The following is a 21569-nucleotide window of genomic DNA, read 5'->3' as shown; positions in this document are numbered from 1 at the left end:
CCGAGTTCTTTATCTGTTTTTAGGGTTACCTTCTGTTTACATCAAGTGATACAGGTTTGCACTGATGCTAGGAGTAATATTAAGTTCTCCTAGTAAGTAAGCTCCCTTCAGTGTTTTAAAGTCAGGCATTGCAGATGTGAGGGAGGGTAAGAAGACAGCATGGGGGAGGCCAGTGAGTAAAGTTTGCACTTAGAGACGACCATTGAGCACTCAAAGCTAAACATCAGCCTGCCAGCGTGGATGACTGGAAGAGCTAAATAGGGATAGGATTCTAACCCAAAGGAACGCTCTTCACTGCTGCTTTTCCCCAGCTCTTCCTGGAAGAAGGTGTCTTGAAGCTGGGTAGATAAATGGAAAGGCCTCGTGCTTTGGAGATGGGCGCCAAGTCCCCGTGCAGAGAGGGGAGCACAGTGGTGCTGGGGCAGGCTGAGGGGAAGGATGCCCACCGTTGCTGCTTCCTTAAAAGGCCGCTTCCTGCCATGGGTCTCTCCGGAGTGGCTGCCTGAGTGGCAGGGCCCCGTCCGTCCCCTCCTCCACATACACACACACCGCCCAGGCTTGGTAAGAGGAAGAGGACAGTGGGAAGGTCTCTTGAGAATGAGGGACACACACAGCAAAGTGGCAGCAGAGCCTCCGCCTGCGGCCGTTCTCCCAGGGGGCTGTCACAGTCCTGTGGACGAGCATAACTCGAAAAGGGCAACATGGGCCATCACGACACCCCCTACCCTCCACTCTTTTTATAGAGCGGCCCTTCATTTAACCTTTGTGCATGCAACAAGAAGGAAACCCATGTAGGTCTCAGTGGTGCCAGGGCCAGTGAGGCCGGGCCTAGGTGCCACCACCCCCAGCAGAAGACGTGACGGTGACCAGGCTGCCCTTTTCCACTGAGCACAGCTGGGGCTCAGAGCCTTTCCTTTCCCTTTGCTCGAGGCAACTATGTGAGCCAGCTGGCCTCGGTGAGTGGGAGGATTCCTATTTACCAGTCCTGCCTAACACTGTAGGAGGAAGGAAAACATATGTAATAGCCAAAATGCAAGGCAGAGAGCCACAAATGCCTTTCTTAAGAATGGGTACGTGTAGGGACTGCCCTGGGGGTCCAGTGGCTAAGACGCCGCTTCCAGTGCAGGGGGCATGAGTTCAATCCCCAGTCAGGACTGAACGGCCAAAAAAAAAAGAAAGAATAGGTGCACACAAAGTTCTCTAAATATCCAGAAAAAGGAAGATTTCCATAATTAAGACTGTCAGGGAAGACTTCCAAGTGGAGGTGGTGTTGAGGTGAACAGAATTTTGAAATCAGAAAAGGACTATCATTAAAATCATAAAAATTTACAGTAAAAATTTATCAAAAAAGAAAACTATAAAAATGATTTCAGTTCATACTTCTGCCTGTTAGTATGCTTTTATCTGAATAAGTTACAAATAATTAAATGACATTTTAGGTGGGAAAAATAGAAAATATGAGAAATTGAAAGTCATTAAAATCGTGAAAACATTTCAGGTTTTCAGTACTGTAGAGGCAGTTTAGTTACTTAAACTCAATTTTTCTCTCATTTAGAAGGAAAAAACACAGTCATTTTGATTTTTGTCTTCTCTTCGACAGTTGCCATGTAGCTTTTATGGAATAGTTGGGCTTTTTTTCTTTATATAACATGAGCAGTTAACAAGAATTCTTGATTCGAGTCACTTCTCTGTTGGTAAACATAAAAACCTGAACTATAGATCAGGGGTAACAAGTGGGCTAATTGGTTCTTTAGCTACCTTCACTATATACATTTTCCTCATTGCAAAACAAGATTAAATTAGCCTTCTTCATAATTTCAGAATGGAGCAGAAGCATGTAAGCTGTTCTAATTATGTCAAGGAAAACATACTGACTTAGAGAGATAAGCAAACAAAATGATTATTTGTATAGCTTTTTTTTTTTTTTGTATTGGAGTATAGGACCCAGTGGTAAAGAATCCCCCTGCCCAGCCAAAGACACAGGTTTGATCCCTGGGTCAAGAAGATCCCCTGAAAAATGAAATCCCACTCCAATAATCTTGGCTGGGAAATCCCATGGACAGAGGAGCCTGGTGGGCTATATAGTCCATGGGGTCACAAAGAGTCGGACATGACTTAGCGGCTAAACCACAACAGCATTGTGATTTACAATACTGTATGAGCGTCAGGTGTACAGCAATATTATTTGGTTATACATATACAGACATCTTTTACACATACACATCTTTTCTTTTTCAGATTCTTTTCCCATTTAGTTTATTACAGAATATTGAGTAGCATTCCCCGTGCTACATTAGATCCTTGTTGATTATCGATTTTGTATATAGTAGTATGTACATGTTAATCCCAAAATTATGTGAAGGAGATAAAAAGAATCAGAAAAGATTTTAAAGACACGACATCTTAGTAAAAGTTGACTCTTGTCTCTGTCCTTTTAAAGAACCAAAGAGGTAGCTTATTTACTTGGCAAGCATGTAACTAATTCAGAAAGCAGTCATGACTTTTTTATTTTACCTTAAAGAAAATTTAGGCTTTAGAGTTGGAAGCGTCTCCCTTCCCCATCATAAGAAACTAAAAGAAATAGCATCATTTTACTCTTTCATGATCACAGAGATGGCAGTAAGAGAAGCTCTAAAAGGCTCTGAAAGCACCTTCAGATGAGACGTGTGCTCAGGCTTGGTGGCCTCTCTCAGGTCCTCGTTTCAGAAACCTCACTCTCATGGGTGCCTTGCATACGACACTGTCTGACTGGTCAGTGAGCTTTTCTGCCTGTGTCACGTGACAATGAAGGCATAAGAGAATATCCTGAACGTGTTTCAAAACCAGATCTTCCAGATAAAGTTATGCTTGCTAGTCTTATCATTAAACACATGAAAATGCTAATTCTCTCAGTGTTAGTAATCTGAGTAATCTACAATTGGTACATATACTGTAACACTATTAACAAGAATATTTCAGTTCAGTTCAGTCGCTCAGTCGTGTCCGACTCTTTGCGACCCCATGAATCGCAGCACACCAGGCCTCCCTGTCCATCACCAACGCCCGGAGTTCACTCAGACTCACGTCCATCGAGTCCATGATGCCATCCAGCTATCTCATCCTCGGTCGTCCCCTTCTCCTCCTGCCCCCAATCCCTCCCAGCATCAGAGTCTTTCCCAATGAGTCAACTCTTCACATGAGGTGGCCAAAGTACTGGAGTTTCAGCTTCAGCATCATTCCCTCCAAAGAAATCCCAGGGTTGATCTCCTTCAGAATGGACTGGTTGGATCTCCTTGCAGTCCAAGGGACTCTCAAGAGTCTTCTCCAACACCACAGTTCAAACGCATCAATTCTTCGGCGCTCAGCCTTCTTCACAGTCCAACTCTCACATCCATACATGACCACTGGAAAAACCAAGAATATTTAATTAACCACAATAGTCCAGTGCTTGGCTGTATCAGATATTAGAGACTTTGAGAATTCTGCAGTTTTGTTTAGCTCCCTCTTCCATCCTCCTCCTCCTCTCATGGGCTGTATTCATCAAAGCTTATGGCTATCTATTCTAACTAAAATATTCTGAGAAAATCTATTTTAAAAAGCCATTTTCTTTTTCCTCTGTTGCTGCCATCACACACACACACACGCACGCACATACTCACTTGGATTTTCCTTGCTATAAATGTGTGGTCCAGCCACATTTCTTCTTATGTTGACGTAGTAAAATGGTAGTGAATTCTGAATATCTGGCGTAACAAAAAGCTCTTACTTTCTGATTCAACTTTGAGCAATTGTCCATCCTGTTAGAAATACCATTCCTATTCTTGAAATTAGATATTTATTTAAATGCAAAAAGAATAATGTGTTTGGAAATTACATCTCTACTTACTCATACTACCTTATATTTGTATATTTCTGATAATTCATAACAAAAGTATTTTTCACGTAGTAATACAACCAAATATAAGCTAGGAAAAGAAGTGGTTTAACAAATAGTAAATCAGATTTAGATAGTAAATTTGGGAACCACAAGTGATATGCGGGGTCTAGTTTGTAAACTGCTCCTTTTTGAAGAATGTCTTAAATAACCTGCTCAGATATTTTTTAAAAACCAGAATGTTTGCTTAACTATTTTAGTTTAAAATAATTTAAAAATATCTCATACAGGTGTTTAATCAGGAAGGCGAATTCATGTTGAAGTTTGGCTCAAATGGAGAAGGAAACGGGCAGTTTAATGCTCCCACAGGCGTAGCGGTGGATTCAAATGGAAACATCATTGTAGCCGACTGGGGGAACAGCAGGATCCAGGTAGATGGATTTGTTTGTTTAGAGTGATTGCTGTTTGTTGAAAGTGAAGTCCCCCAAACTGGAATGTTTTCCCTTTGTTCATGGGTTAGGTGATTAGGCTGTAAATAGTCTAACCAGAAGTGCCAAACTAAGGAAGGTGGAATAGAAACAAGTCAACCCCGGGTGCTCTGGGCAAAGCAGGGAGCATCCCAAGTCGCTCTGAGAACAGCAGTGTTCGGCAGTTGAATCTGATGATGGATGTCCTCTTCTCAGGAAAGGGGTCAAGACTTTAAATGTAACACTGTATACTTTAATTTCTCCAGGGTATTTATCTTGCTTAATTATCCCAGTGGACATCTACTTTTGAAAAAGGTGTTCTGTATCTGATGGGAAGCCAGAAGCAGACAGGGGGCTACAGTCAGGAGGCAGGCTGTATAGGGCCACAGATGATCAGCTGTTTGCACTGTGGCCCTCATCACACCTGCCTTTTGAAACACCCTATAACCCAAAGAGAACGGCCAGAAGAAAGCAGTCTGGGCCTGGGAAGGAAAAGAGTTCTTTTTTTTCGTCATAGCAGAAGCTTACTGACCAAGAAAGACCACTTTCTGTCCAAATGTACGTGTCGAACCATTGACTTGGTATAACTTACTCTTTTCCGAAAATGAAAAAAAAAAATCTCCATTTTCTTGATGCACGTTGACTCAGGACATTCTTCTGTGGTCTAGTTGCCAATTTTTCCCTCTTGTGCTTGGGAATAAAAGAAGATAGTGAGGCTGGAAGGAGAGAAGTGAAAGCTCAGAGTGAGACAGAAGGGTGGTTTGTTCTTCAGGCCCCATCCAGAGCCATTCCCCTCACATGGGACCTCTGTGAGCGTGTAAGCAAGGTCCTCTGGCTGGGGGTGCGTGCCTTGTCCGTGCCCCTGGGGCACAGAGAGTGAGTGGAGGGAGGGGCTGTGGGTGAGCGCGGCCTAAACAAGCCTGGGGGCTGCACCCGTGCTTCCAGGTGAGAAACGCCAGCATCAGAGGTTTCCTAACCCCGGCTTCTTCCTGTTACTCTTCTGTCACACTCTGACTTTATGTTTACAGGTTTTTGATGGAAGTGGGTCGTTTCTGTCCTACATTAACACGTCTGCTGATCCACTCTATGGCCCCCAGGGCCTGGCCCTAACTTCGGACGGCCACGTGGTGGTTGCAGACTCTGGAAACCACTGTTTCAAGGTCTACCGGTACTTACAGTAACAATGGGCGACTGGACACCCCCTTACAAAGATCTTACACCGTAAACTGGAATGGATTTCCTGACGCAGGACCAGATGATACTAGACTTTTCTTGCTAGAAGGAATCATCGGTGAACTTTCCAAGGTTATTTCTGAATGTAACAATTTCCTTAAAAACTGCATATCTGGTTTCCATAATCCATGTTTAGAGTTAAAAAAAAAAAGAAATCTCTTCTACTGAATCTATAAAAACTGCAAAGTTTTACACCTGTGAACTATGGCACATAGGACAGGGATTTATGTAGTTTAATTTTTCAAATCAAACAAGCATTAAAAAAACAACTAGAATATTTAAAGGCATTTGTTAATCCTGCGAGTGATAGCTTTTGTGCAGAGCTTCCAAAAACAAGATGAAAACAAAATCTGTTATAGTTATATACTTTATTTAACCTTGGTCACAAGACCCAGGGGATCCTCTAACCTCACTTTTACAGTAAATATTACTCTTGTGACATTTTTTGTTTATCAGTAACTACATATGACATTACTTTGGGAAAAAACGAAAGCTGTCTTACAAAATCCTCCCAGCTGGGATTAGCAAGCCTCTTGAGTTTAGCACTTAAAAAATCAATGCAAATCTCCCACCCTTTCTGAGTTTGATCAAAGATCTTCATGTGTTCTTTTCACCTCTCTCCTGCTCACCTTGTATCTAAAAACAAAGTTCATTTTCAGTTCAATTTCAGGGAAGCCTGAAATTCCTGATACTTTGAAAGGCATTTTACAACAGTAATGTTACCTTTTGGTAAACCAACGGGCCCGTTAACTCCAGGTTAATGCAGTGGAATGTAATCAAGGAAAAGTCAGTCACATTTTCTGTGCCGTGTTCTCACACGTGTCTCTCCTCTTCCACTTCACGAATGCGAAAGCTTTACCTCTTGCAAAATGTCAGCACATGTAGTAGGACACCAGTATCCTAGGACAGAGAGCCATAAGCAGCCCTTTGGAGGACGGATGGTGTCAACCAAAGGCATGTGATTGATTGATCAGTGGTTTCCCCTTAGAAAGCAAGTGTTACCAAAGTCGTGTTATCGCGAGAGCATTACAGGTAAGGGCATGTTATGGTTATTTATCATTGTCTAATGACTAGTAGAGGCATTAAAGGACTATGTATACATGATTAGGGTAAGGTAGAATGTATCATATATATATATTTAGCTGAACCTTTGGTGTATTGAAATAGGCAGCACTCTGAAAGACAGAAGCAGCTTCAGCACATTCCTCAAAACTGCACCGTTTAAAGCCGTCCTCATAGAGCAAGCCCTAAAGCAGATGTCATTTTTGCCATTTTCCAGGAATGCTGGTATCGGCTGACTGCTAGTCAGAAAATGGCCTTCTGTGCTTTCAAAAGCAAAACGAAAAACAGGTCGAAAGAAACAAAGTTGAACTTGATTTACATTTAAGTATAAATGCATTTTGAGAAATGGCAAGAATAATTTAGTCAAATCTGATTCTGTAAAATAAGATGTGGTGTATTTCCACTGTTTGATTTTCTACTCAGTTCTACCAAATAGATGTCGTGTTTGGCATTTTCGATAATGACTTGGGGACCTTTTTCACTAAAAGCACCTTAAAACTGTACTATAAAAAAACATTTCCCACATGTATAACTATGTGAATGTGATGTTTCTTTTTTCCTAAAGTCAGTGGTGAAATGAGTCTTTGAATTTAAACACTGATGTTTAATGAGCATTTCCTGGGTGCCAGAGGCTATTCAAGGCACTGGGGAGAAAGTAATGGATAAAACAAACAAAGCCCCCTGCCCCTTTGGAGCTTACACTCTAGGGTGGGAATGTCATTTTACCATTAACTAACCTTCTGCATAAAAGATAAGCTAGACTCGATAATTCCTGAAATGTTTAAAAGGAAAGGTTTTAAACTGGTTAAATTAATTTCAGTTTATTTTCACCAGTGAAAGTAGCTTCCTCTGTAGACTCTGTCATAGGCCATGGATCTTAAGGCTCGTTTACTTAAAGGGGTTTTTTGCACATTCAGATTATACTTGTGAATTTAGAAATTAACCAGCCATCATAACCTATTAGACTGGGTATCTTAATAGAAGGAACACAAAGCTGATTTTTTTACATGTCAATATTGGAATGAAACTGGAATAAAAGAAGAGATACTTTGATTCAGACCTGTCCCACTACCTGTTCCTAACACATGCTACGGGCACTCCAGGAAACACTATATTTCCCCAAAATAAATACTATCGCATATGCTAAGGTATAGATAACGTTTCAAATTTGGATACATATGTGCATTTACTGTATTTCTTGGTAAGCATATTTTAGGGGGAAAAGTGCTGCTGATAGGATGAACAGACAAGATTTAAATGGAGTTTTGTCACATTCTAAGTGGTTTCTAGTAAACTGAGAAGGATATTAAAATAAGTGACTTTTTGTTTCTGTTCTACCATTATTGTTTGATTTCTGTTTGTCACGTGTACAGAACCTGTCATACATTCATGATAAGTAGCACTGAAAAACTACGCATTCAAATTTCCCGTGGGCACTTACGGCAAAATGTTGCCAGTTAGAATGTAGTGGTCGGTGACCATGCATCCCCTCCCCAGTTACAGATATTAGTAACTGTATCTCCAATACAGACCTCCCCTGCTGGGCATGGGGAGGTGGGTGGAGTCACTTGACCACTTAGAAACAAATGAATAAAAAGCCTTTATGACGCTTAGCCATAAAAAAAAAAAAAAAAAAAAAAAATGGTTCTTCATATCTTGACCAAACTTTAGTCTCCGGTAACTAAAGTCCCCAGGTTACCTTCTTTTAATTTACTCTTTGACTAGATTTGAGGCAAATAAATACTAACAGGTCCATGCAACTAGAATACACTTGCTTCTACTACTAAATATACAGGGTATGTACTAAGGGAGTTAACTGGAATAGCAGTATGCTAGCAAGTGTCTATGGATCCTTAACACTAAAGGGGTCACATAAATGCTTTGGTAATACCTAAGTTAATTGGAGGAAATAGCAAATAAACATCAGGTAATCTGCAGGTTACTTCAGATGGAAAAAATCTTTATGTACATTTGAACTGTACGGTATCCTCCTTATTCACCAGCTTCTGAAAAAGGAATATTTTTAGTTTAATAATTTAAAAGTAAGACATTTCCAGGTAAGATAAAATTGAAGGTATTTGCTGCAAACATTGTTTAATTTTGCTTAAAATTGAAAGTCGTGATATTGTTGCATTCTGTAAATGTTACAGGGTTTTAAACTTACAATTATTTTAATATTTTTGATAACTAGGAATCTAGCATTGCCATAAAGGAAACTAAGTGCCCATTAAAGATTTGTTTGGTATAAATAAATAATTTTTTGTTTTGTTTTAAGTGACAGTAAGCTACAAATCATGATGTTAATCTTAAACTTTCTGAAGATGAATTGTGTGGCAGTGATTGTATAGTCTGTTTGTGGAGAATGTATGGATGCTATTAATATTCTAAGATAGATGAATAAATTGGCTATGTTGTTCCAATGAATGTACAGCACTTGCAGTAACTTTTGAAAGCGACACAGCCTTAAAATGTTTTTGCTTTATGACATGGGAATGTTCGGTCATCAAAAGAGTATATTCTTAGAATTCTTTATATCATTTTCAGTTCTATAGCCTTTCAATCCTATGTATGAGTATGAGGGACTTTTGTTTCCTTTTTTTTTTTCTTTTAAAATTTTGTACATTCCATCTTTATAGGTCTGTTTCATATATTTTGTGCATAGAACACTAAATCTTGCGCTCTTTGACATTGGTACTGATATATTCTCATCGATTGTTCTTTTATGAATCAAAATGCTGACTGCCTATTTAAAGAAGAGAATAAACGCTGTGCATCAAAGTGTCTGTATGTTCGTAGCTACGTATGTACTGCAGTATTTTGGATGCTTTAGTCTACAATAAATCTTTAAATTAATTCTGTCTTGAAACATAGGAGAAACAAGATTCATGTGTATATCTTTACCGTGCACAAAATCTCAAATCATTATAATAAAGCTTGTTTTCTCCATTTCTAGGCTGAACGTTCATTTATTTAACCTGTCGTTCTCTCTCTCAGTGAAGGAAAGTGAAGGTACATTCTAGAACACGTGGAAGATATCAGTACCTTAATCAAACTGTTCATACTAGTGAGAAAAGGTTTAGTGAATGGGACGGTTTTCTTAGGTTCTCCTTCTGATAGTCTGTTATCGGTATCTAGAAATACAGCAGATTTCTGTATGTTAGTTTTGTGTCCTGCGGCTTTACTGAATTAAGTTGTTAGTGCTGGTACTTTTGTGGTGGCGTCTTGAAGATGGTCTGTGTTCTGGCATCATGTGGCCTGCAAACAGTGATGCTTTTAATTACCTCTTTCCAGTTTGGATTCCTTTTATTCCTTTTTCTGGTCTGACTGCTGTGGCTACCCAATACTATGTTGAATAAAAGTGATCAGAGCAGTCATCTTTGGTTTTTTTCCTGATCTTTGAGGAAACGCTTTCAGCTTTCCATTGTTGAGCATATTAAGTATAATGTTAGCTGTGGGCTTACCACATGTAGTCTTTTATATGTTGAGGTATAGCCCCTCTATACCCATTTTGTTGAGAGTTTTTATTATAAATTGATGTTGATTTTTGTCAAAAGCTGTCTGCACCTGTTGAGATCATTATATAATTTCTGTTCTTGATTTGTGGATGTTGAACCATCCTTGCAGCCTTGGGATAAATCCCACTTGATCACGGTGTATGGTTCTTTCAATGTATGATTAAATTCAGCTTGCTAATACTTTGTTGAGGATTTTTGCACCTGTGTTCCTCAGTAATGCATACACATTAAGTTGCTTTAGTCGTGTCCGACTCATCGCGACCCCGTGGACTGTAGCCCACCAGGCTCCTCTGTCCATGGAATTTTCCAGGCAGGAATACTGGAGTGGGTAGTGGGATTGACCTATAATTTTCTTCTTTTGTGAAATCTTTGTCTGGTTTTGGTTTCAGGATGCTGCTGGCCTTGTAGCATGAGTTCAGAAAGCTTTTCTTCCTCTGCAATATTTTGGAATAATTTCCGAACATTCTCTTAATGTGTGGTAGAATTCACCTGTAAAGCCATCTGGTCTTAGACTTTTGGTTGTTGGGAGGTTTGGGGGTTTTTTGGGTTTTGTTTTTTAACTGATTCATTTTGGTAATGGTAATTGGTCTGTGAGGGAGCTTGGTCCTGAGGTCTGGCTGCAGGACACACGGGTCCCAGAGCTGGTGTAATGTAACTGGTAGGTGGGGCCAGTTCTTGCCACAACTGACTGTGGGGTCTAGGGTGTTCCAGAGTTTGTGTTGGCTTGCTGGTGGGCAAGACGGCCCCCCTCCCCCAGGCCCAGGTCCGGTGCTGACATGTGGACTGGGGCCTGTCATGGCAGGCCGCAGGGCTGGTGTTCCCCCTGTGGTGGGTGAGGCTGGTCTGAGGCTGGAGCAGCTTACTAGCGGGTGGACCCAGGGCCCAGCAGACTGTGGGACTGGCACCTGCCTGCTGGTGGGCAGAGCTTGGTCCTAGGATTCTCTGGCTGCAGGGCCCTGTGGGTTCCAGGTCTAATGTCCGTGTCCTGGTATGCAATGCTGGGTCTTCAGCCTTCTGGTGGGCAAGGCCATGTCCAGGGATGGCTGTGGGCTCAGGGATTCTTAAGGCTGCCTCTCTGCTATTGGATGGGGCTGTGTCCCTGCCCAGTTAGTCGCTTCACCTTACGTGCCCCAGCCCTGGTGCCTCCAGGCTGGTCAGTGGTTGCAGAGTGGGTCTTAAGGACAACAGGCTGAAGGACTCCAAAATGACGCTTGCCAGCTCCAGTGTCTTTGTGGTAGACTGAGTTTCCCAAAAGGCTGCCGCCAGTGTCTGTGAGTCCAGAGTGAGCTCCAGCTGCCTCCTGCGTCTCTAAAGAGACTCTCCAAGATTAGCAGGTGGGTCTAACCACCTTCTGTGGGTCCTGAAGCATGTGAGATTTTATGTGTACCCTTTAAGAGTGGAATCTCTATTTCCCTCAGTCCTCTGGGTCTCCCAAAAGTAAGCCCTACTGGCCTTCAAGGCCAAATACTGAGGGGTTATCTCCCTGATGCAGGACTCCTGGGCTGGGAAACTCAAGCTAAGGGTCAGACCTTTGAGAGAACCTCTGCAACCATAATTCTCTTGTGTGTAGGTCACCCAGCCAGGGGTAGGAGTCTTGACCGAATCGCAACTCTGTGCCTCCTACCTGCCTCACAGTACCCTCTGAGTTCCTTCTGTATTTCTTTGGTTGTAGAGGATCTTTTCTGGTGGGTTTTGGTCTTTTCAGCAATAGCGCTTAGTGCTTACAGAGTTGTGATTTTGGTGCGCCCTTGAGAGGAGGTAAACCTGAGGTCTTTCTGCCCCACCTTGGGAATTCCATCCCATCTGACCTGTGGTGCCCCACAAGGCCTGAGAATAGGTAAGCTCTCAGTCTTGAGCAGTGTATGAACTTGATGCTTATTCATTTGTTCTCTTTTGAAGGACTCTTGTCTTTCTTCATTGATTATAAACAAGTCATTGGTTTAAACATATGCATACAGCATTTTTCCTGATTGATTTATAGGCTTTTCGGTTTTTCATTAAGTCCATGATTTATATGTTGTGTGATAAGATGAACACTAAAAGTTGTTATGATCAGAGTAGCCTTTGTTAAAGATAGAGGAACACTACAAAAACTTCTTCGTTTTACTTCTTGGAGGGTTAAATTTCCATAACAGATGGAAAGTCTGAAAGAGGTGACCTGAGTTAGTCTGGGAAGGAGAGATGAAACAATAAAAATGAGAAAAAGACCAAACGTTACACTGCTGACTAGTAATTGTGAACATTAGTATTATTGACACCTAATTCTGTTTTTCACTTATTCTTTCCATTTAACCAAGTAGGAGGCTGTGGTTGTGGGCTCTTTGGAGGTGAGTGAGGCACTTGCCCAGGCTTTAGTATATCTCAGATTATATCCATAATCTTGGTTCATGTAAAGCCAAAGACGCCACTTTCCAGAGCAGACAGAAGGTGCAATTAAAGGTGCGGTTTGTTATTGCCTAGGATGAAGTGAAAAGGGAAAGTGAAGTCGTACTCAGCCATGTCCAACTCTTTGCAACCCCATGGACTGTAGCCTACCGGGCTCCTCCATCCATGGGATTTTCCGGGCAGAGGTACTGGAGTAGGGTGCCATTTTCTTCTCCATGCGTAGGATAAGAGGACGGGCAGATGACAGTCTGTCCTCAGCCCGCCTCCTGCCTCTTTTTCGCTGCTGTGGTCTGAACAAATGCCTGTGCACCTGTGGATGCTTGGCTTTGGGCTATGTGTAAGGGCTGTTAGGACAAATAATAAGACCTGTAGTCTCTAAGAGCTTACAGGGTGGTTGTTGAACTAGACCAGGTAATTACAACATTATGAACTGCTTTTATGCACCTTCATTAGCAAATGTTTACTGAGTCTAGGGTCCCATTCTAGCTACTAGGGAATAGCAGTAAACCAAAAAAAAAAAAAAAAGGTCCCAGTTCCCATGGAGCTTTATCCTACTGGAATGAGACTTAAATGAATATGTACAGAGCTGGCTACATAATTTATGATGCCTGGTACAAAATGAAAATGCAGGACCCCTCACTCAAAAGAATGGAAAGACTTTCCTCTTCTTTCCGTGGTCTCTGTGTCAGCCTGTGGTGGTGTTTATTTGCTACGTAATGTCACAGTCCCTGGGGCAGAGGGATATTCACCAGGTGCGTGAGGACGCTCACATACACCTGAGGCTCCCACCATGACTGACTTGCTCCATGTGCCCAGTCATCACCCCCCTGAGAACGGAGGATGATGGGCTGTTGAAAGGGGCGAAGGATGCTAGCAGCTATTAACTCACCCGGGGAGAAGGCAGAGAGGCGTTAGTGAGGACCGCCAACCCTGGCTTGCTAAAAGAGGGCAAGAGAGCAAGCTCTCCAGGGGAGAACTAATAGTTCAGTATCGTGAGGCTAGACAATGCTCGAGAAAACACGATGAGAGACAAGGCAGGGCTGAAAGAGTTAGTGTCCCTGTTTTCAAGGAGTTTATATCCCAGATGGAAAGATTCAAAGAGCATTAATACCTATAGTACAGAACAAATTAAGGTAGGTGCCGTAAAAGAAATGTCAATAACCATGATGGAAAGTCCAAGTCTTCACATGTTGGGTGGGGACAAGCTGTCTCCTCTGTGTTCACCTGAGACTTCCACAAACTTCCATTCTCTTGGGAAAAAGAAAAAAAAATTGAGTTTGTAAAGATTTTTAAATGCCAGAGAAATGTACATACCTCTAGTGGAAATATACACACCTTTCCTCCTCTCCTGTCTCATCTTCACTGCTTCCTCACTCCCAAATGAATCATAAAGTCACATGAAATTTTTGGTTTTCCAGTGCTGAGAAAAGTTATGTTTACACTATACTGTAGCCTATTAAGTGTGAAGTAGAATTATGTCTTAAAAAAGAATGTACATACCATAATTTTAAAAAATACTTTGATAAATTTTTTAGAAAAACTGCTAGCCGTCACCTGAGCCTTCAACGAGCTGCAGTCTTGCTGCTGGTGGAAGATCTTGCCTCCAGGGTGGTGGCTGCTGACTGATCAGGGTGGCCGTCACTGAAGGTTGGGGTGGCGGTGGCAGTGTCTTGAAATAAGACGGTGAGGTCTGCTGCATTGATTCTTTCATGAATGATTTCTCTGTGGCATGCGGTGCTGTCCGAGAGCATTTTACTCACAGAGAACTCCTTTCAAGGTTGGAGCCAGTCCTCTCAAACCCTGCCACTGCTTGATCAGCTAAGTTTGTGTAATCTTCTAAACCCTTGGCTGTCGTTTCAGCAGTCTTCACAGCATCTTCACCAGAAGTAGATTCCATCTCAAGAAACTACTTTTACTCATCCATAAGAAGCAACTCATTCCTTCAAATTTTATCATGAGATTGCAGCAATGCCATCACACCTTCAGGCTCCACTTTGAACTCTAGCTCGAAACTACTTCTTTTACTCATCCATAAGAAGCAACTCATTCCTTCAGATTTTATCACGAGATTGCAGCAATGCCATCACACCTTCAGGCTCCACCTTGAACTCTAGCTCGAAACTACTTCTTTTACTCATCCATAAGAAGCAACTCATTCCTTCAGATTTTATCACGAGATTGCAGCAATGCCATCACACCTTCAGGCTCCACCTTGAACTCTAGCTCGAAACTACTTCTTTTACTCATCCATAAGAAGCAACTCATTCCTTCAGATTTTATCACGAGATTGCAGCAATGCCATCACACCTTCAGGCTCCACTTTGAACTCTAGCTCGAAACTACTTCTTTTACTCATCCATAAGAAGCAACTCATTCCTTCAAATTTTATCATGAGATTGCAGCAATGCCATCACCCCTTCAGGCTCCACTTTGAACTCTAGCTCGAAACTACTTCTTTTACTCATCCATAAGAAGCAACTCATTCCTTCAAATTTTATCATGAGATTGCAGCAATGCCATCACACCTTCAGGCTCCACTTTGAACTCTAGCTCGAAACTACTTCTTTTACTCATCCATAAGAAGCAACTCATTCCTTCAAATTTTATCATGAGATTGCAGCAATGCCATCACACCTTCAGGCTCCACTTTGAACTCTAGCTCGAAACTACTTCTTTTACTCATCCATAAGAAGCAACTCATTCCTTCAAATTTTATCACGAGATTGCAGCAATGCCATCACCCCTTCAGGCTCCACTTTGAACTCTAGCTCGAAACTACTTCTTTTACTCATCCATAAGAAGCAACTCATTCCTTCAAATTTTATCACGAGATTGCCGCAATGCCATCACCCCTTCAGGCTCCACGTTGAACTCTAGCTCGAAACTACTTCTTTTACTCATCCATAAGAAGCAACTCATTCCTTCAAATTTTATCATGAGATTGCAGCAATGCCATCACACCTTCAGGCTCCACTTTGAACTCTAGCTCGAAACTACTTCTTTTACTCATCCATAAGAAGCAACTCATTCCTTCAAATTTTATCATGAGATTGCAGCAATGCCATCACACCTTCAGGCTCCACTTTGAACTCTAGCTCGAAACTACTTCTTTTACTCATCCATAAGAAGCAACTCATTCCTTCAAATTTTATCACGAGATTGCAGCAATGCCATCACCCCTTCAGGCTCCACCTTGAACTCTAGCTCGAAACTACTTCTTTTACTCATCCATAAGAAGCAACTCATTCCTTCAGATTTTATCACGAGATTGCAGCAATGCCATCACACCTTCAGGCTCCACCTTGAACTCTAGCTCGAAACTACTTCTTTTACTCATCCATAAGAAGCAACTCATTCCTTCAGATTTTATCACGAGATTGCAGCAATGCCATCACACCTTCAGGCTCCACCTTGAACTCTAGCTCGAAACTACTTCTTTTACTCATCCATAAGAAGCAACTCATTCCTTCAGATTTTATCACGAGATTGCAGCAATGCCATCACCCCTTCAGGCTCCACTTTGAACTCTAGCTCGAAACTACTTCTTTTACTCATCCATAAGAAGCAACTCATTCCTTCAAATTTTATCATGAGATTGCAGCAATGCCATCACACCTTCAGGCTCCACTTTGAACTCTAGCTCGAAACTACTTCTTTTACTCATCCATAAGAAGCAACTCATTCCTTCAAATTTTATCATGAGATTGCAGCAATGCCATCACACCTTCAGGCTCCACTTTGAACTCTAGCTCGAAACTACTTCTTTTACTCATCCATAAGAAGCAACTCATTCCTTCAAATTTTATCATGAGATTGCAGCAATGCCATCACACCTTCAGGCTCCACTTTGAACTCTAGCTCGAAACTACTTCTTTTACTCATCCATAAGAAGCAACTCATTCCTTCAAATTTTATCACGAGATTGCAGCAATGCCATCACCCCTTCAGGCTCCACTTTGAACTCTAGCTCGAAACTACTTCTTTTACTCATCCATAAGAAGCAACTCATTCCTTCAAATTTTATCACGAGATTGCCGCAATGCCATCACCCCTTCAGGCTCCACGTTGAACTCTAGCTCGAAACTACTTCTTTTACTCATCCATAAGAAGCAACTCATTCCTTCAAATTTTATCACGAGATTGCAGCAATGCCATCACACCTTCAGGCTCCACTTTGAACTCTAGCTCGAAACTACTTCTTTTACTCATCCATAAGAAGCAACTCATTCCTTCAAATTTTATCATGAGATTGCAGCAATGCCATCACACCTTCAGGCTCCACTTTGAACTCTAGCTCGAAACTACTTCTTTTACTCATCCATAAGAAGCAACTCATTCCTTCAAATTTTATCACGAGATTGCAGCAATGCCATCACCCCTTCAGGCTCCACCTTGAACTCTAGCTCGAAACTACTTCTTTTACTCATCCATAAGAAGCAACTCATTCCTTCAGATTTTATCACGAGATTGCAGCAATGCCATCACACCTTCAGGCTCCACCTTGAACTCTAGCTCGAAACTACTTCTTTTACTCATCCATAAGAAGCAACTCATTCCTTCAGATTTTATCACGAGATTGCAGCAATGCCATCACACCTTCAGGCTCCACCTTGAACTCTAGCTCGAAACTACTTCTTTTACTCATCCATAAGAAGCAACTCATTCCTTCAGATTTTATCACGAGATTGCAGCAATGCCATCACCCCTTCAGGCTCCACTTTGAACTCTAGCTCGAAACTACTTCTTTTACTCATCCATAAGAAGCAACTCATTCCTTCAAATTTTATCATGAGATTGCAGCAATGCCATCACACCTTCAGGCTCCACTTTGAACTCTAGCTCGAAACTACTTCTTTTACTCATCCATAAGAAGCAACTCATTCCTTCAAATTTTATCATGAGATTGCAGCAATGCCATCACACCTTCAGGCTCCACTTTGAACTCTAGCTCGAAACTACTTCTTTTACTCATCCATAAGAAGCAACTCATTCCTTCAGATTTTATCGCGAGATTGCAGCAACGCCATCACCCCTTGAACTCTAGCTCTCTTGCTGTTTCCAGTACATTTGCAGTCCCTTCCTCCACTGAAGGCTTAAACCCCTCAAAGTCATACAAGAGAGTTGGAGTCAACTTTTCTCAAACTCCTTTTATTGTTGATATTTTGACCTCTCTCCATAAATCACACATGCTCTTAGTGGCATCTAGAATGGTGAATCTTTTCTAGAAGGTTTTCAATTGACTTTGCCCAGATACAGCACAGAAATCACTGCCTATGGCAACTATGGCCTTCCAAAATGTATTTCTTAACAATGTGTAAAAGTATTATGGAAACTACTCTTTGATCCATGGACTGCAGAATGGATGTTGTGTTAGCAGGCATAAAAACATTAATCTCATTGTACATCTCCGTCAGAATTCTTGGGTGACCAGGTACATTGTCAATGAGCTGTAATATCTTGAAGTAATATTTTTTCTGAGCAGTAGGTCTCAACAGTGGGTTTAAAATATTCAGTTAAACCATGTTGCAAACAGATGTGCTGTTATCCAGGCTTTGTTCTTCCATTTATGGAGCAGAGGCAGAGCAGATCGAGCATGATTCTTGAGGGCCCTAGAATTTTCAGAATGGTGGGTGAGCACTGGCTTTGACTTAAAGTCACCAGCTACATTAGCCCCTAATAAGAGTGTCGGCGTGTCCCTTGAAGCCAGGCATTGACTTCTCTCTAGCTATGAAAGTCCTAGTGGAATCTTCTAATGGAAGGCTGTTTTCTCTACACTGAATATCTATTCGTTTAGTGGAGCCACCTTCATTAATTATCTTAGCTTGATCTTCTGGATAACTGGCTGAAGCTTCTGATTAGCACTGGCTGCTTCACCTTGCGCTGTGGTGTTAGGAGACAGCTTCTTTCCTTGAACCTCATGAACCAACCTCGGCCAGCTTCAGACTTTTCTTCTGCAGCTTCCTCACCTCTCTCAGCCTTCAGGGGATTGAGGAGGTTCACAACCTTGCCGTAGACTAGGCTTTGGCGTTAGGGAACGTGGCTGCTTTGGTTGTCTCTCCGGATCCCTCAGACTTTCTCCACATCATCAAGAACGCTGTTCCGCTTCCTCATCGTTCACGTGTTCACTGGAGTAGCACTTTTCATTTCCTTCGAGAAATTTTTCTTTGCACCCACAACTTGGCTGTTTGGTGAAGGAGAGCTTAGTTTCAGCCTGTCCCTGCTCCCGACATGCCTTCCTCACTAAGTTTAATCACCTCTAGCTTTTGATTTAAAGTGAGAGACATGTGACTTTTCCTTTCACTTGAACACTTAGAAGCCATTTTAAGGTTAGGAACTGGCCTGGCTTCAATATTGTTTTGTCTGAGGGAATAGGGAGCTCTAAGGGGAGACAGAAAGATGGGGAAGTGGCCGGTTGGTTGGTGGAGCAGTCAGACACACAGTACATATCAGTGAAGTCCTCTGCCTTATGTGGGCATGGTTCATAGTGTCCTGAAACAATTAACAATCAACGATTACAGGTCACCATAAGAGATATAATAATGATTAAAAAGTTTGAAATATTGGAAGAACTACCCAAATGTGCAATAGAGACACAAAATGACCAAATGCAGTTGGGAAAATGGTGCTAATAGACTTGCTCGACAGAGTTGACACAAACCTTCAATGTGTACAAAACACAGTGTCTGCTACGTGCAATACCGCGAGCGTCCGCTGCGTGCAATACCGCGAAGCATAATAAAGAGGTGTGCGTGTTTCAGCACATTGCTGCTGCAGGCTCTGTTCTTCCAGGAACTCAAACCTAGACAGGCAAGGAATACTGAGTTCCCCAGATTCCTGTAGGGATTCCCTGGTAGCTCAGTCGGTAAAGAATCTGCCTGCGATGCAGGAGACCTGGGTTCGATACCTGGGTTGCGAAGATCCCCTGCAGAAGGAAATACCAACCCACTCCAGTATTCTTGCCTGGGAAATTCCACCGACAGAGGAGCCTGGTAGGCTGCAATCTGTGGGGTCACAAGAGTCGGACATGACTTAGTAACTAAACCACCATCTGATTCCTGGTCTAGAAGAAAGGCTGTGGGTAAAAGATGGGCATGTCCCTTTGGGCCTGCACACTCCTTGGCCTTGCGGAGTGACGTGGCTGGAGTGGGGCCAACATGCCCCTCTACAGAGTACGGTCTAGGGCAAGTGGCAGTCACCCAGGTGGAAGGGCAACACTGACTGGAACAGAAAGGCCACACTGGAAGGAGTGGTTCATCCTCACATACTCTGCAGGCAGTAGATACTCACATTTTTAAAAATGAAATTAATGTGTGCTTAAGGGTTTTGTAAAACACCAACACGGAGAAGGCGCTGGCACCCCACTCTAGTGCTCTTGCCTGGAAAATCCCATGGACAGAGGAGCCTGGTAGGCTACAGTCCATGGGGTCACGAACAGTCAGACACAACTGAGCGACTTCACTTTCACTTTTCACTTTCATGCCTTGGAGAAGGCAATGGCAACCCACTCGAGTCTTCTTGCCTGGAGAATCCCAGGGACGGGGGAGCCTGGTGGGCTGCCGTCTATGGGGTAACAGAGTCGGACACGACTGAAGTGCCTTAACAGCAGCAGTCCAAGTAAATAATTACAGAGTGAATCGGGGTGCTGTGATAAAACTGTACAGAGATCCTTCTTGTGGGGAGGTGTGAGGAAGCAGAGAGAAAAAGACTCGGAAGCCTACCCAAGCATTTAAAAGATGGAAGGATGGGAATGGCTTGCGGGATCTTACTTCCCTGACCAGGGATTGAACCCAGGCCATGGCAGTGAAAGCGCTAAGTCCTAATCTTCCTGGACCAAAGAGGAATTGCCAAGAAAGGCTGTTCTTTATGGAGCAGAAGGTATGGCAGTCTGGGAGCAGATAAGGTAAGTTCAGTTTAGTTCAGCCACTCAGTCTTATCAGACTCTTTGCGACCCCATGAACTGCAGCATGCCAGGCCTGCCTGTCCATCACCAACTCCCAGAGTTTACTCAAACTGATGTCCACTGAGTCAGTGATGCCATCCAACCATCTCATACTCTGTCCCCTTCTCCCACCCTCAATCTTTCCCAGCATCAGGGTCTTTTCAAATGAGTCAGCTCTTTACATCAGGTGGCCAAAGTATTGGAGTTTCAGCTTCAACACCCCAGTCCTTCCAATGAATATTCAGGACTGATTTCCTTTAGGATGGACTGGTTGGATCTCCTTGCAGTCCAAGGGACTCTCAAGAGTCTTCTCCAACACCACAGTTCAAAAGCATCAATTCTTCAGTGCTCAGCTTTCTTCATAGTCCAACTCTCACATCCATACATGACCACTGGGAAAACCATAGCCTTGACTAGATGGACCTTTGTTGGCAAAGTAATGTCTCTGCTTTTTAATATGGTAAATCTTCCCACAAATGCCACCTTTATTCTGACAACTTTATATAAACCCCAGTATAATTGCTTAATATTGGTCTTAAATATCACTTTTTTACTGACTTACTTACTTCCACTGTATCTCGAGCAAGGCATGAGAAATCTAGGGTCACGGTGCATGCCTGTGTGCTCAGCCCTGTGTCCAGCTCTGTGTGGCCCCGTGGACTGTAGCCCACCAGGCTTCTCTGTCCATGGGATTCTCCAGGCAAGAGTACTGGAGCAGGTTGCCATCTCCTCCTCCAGGATATCTTCTCCAGCTGGTGATCGAAACTGCCTCTCTTGTGTCTCCTGCATTGGCGGGTGGGTTCTTTATCACTGTACCACCTAGGAAGCCCCTTGAAAAATCTAGGGTATGGTGCATTAATTATACATTTTCTAGTACTAATATTAAAACACTAAATGGATAGCCTTTTATTAAAATCATCTTGCGTAGCATCAACAGAATTATACTGAACTCGGATAGGAAAAACCAAATTAATGGAACTCTAAGTAATTCAATATATCCTTATCTTGCTTCTATCAGAAGGAACAGGAGATGCTGTTACTGAATCTAAGCTCATACTGCTCACTGCACAACATGCCAGTAATCAAGAGACAATGTGTTGGGGCGAGAAATTGGC

The 21569-nt window shown here is 42.4% G+C and overlaps 1 protein-coding gene across 1 annotated transcript in view; it reads left to right on the top strand.

Annotated features, from left to right (window-relative positions):
• Positions 1–9531, top strand: part of TRIM2 (tripartite motif containing 2) — a 126099-nt gene extending 116568 nt beyond the window's left edge. The window contains exons 11-12 of the mRNA XM_052654535.1: positions 4144–4284; positions 5349–9531. Of these exons, the coding sequence (XP_052510495.1) occupies positions 4144–4284; positions 5349–5501 (294 nt within the window). The 3' untranslated portion in view covers positions 5502–9531. The remainder of the gene's footprint in view (positions 1–4143; positions 4285–5348) is intronic.
• The last annotated feature ends 12038 nt before the right edge of the window (positions 9532–21569 follow it).

The sequence above is a fragment of the Budorcas taxicolor genome, chromosome 17, assembly GCF_023091745.1.
Source record: "Budorcas taxicolor isolate Tak-1 chromosome 17, Takin1.1, whole genome shotgun sequence".
NCBI classification, from domain to species: domain Eukaryota; kingdom Metazoa; phylum Chordata; class Mammalia; order Artiodactyla; family Bovidae; genus Budorcas; species Budorcas taxicolor.
The sequence above is the reverse complement of the archived record's forward strand: the minus strand, read 5'-3'. Positions and strand labels throughout refer to the sequence as shown.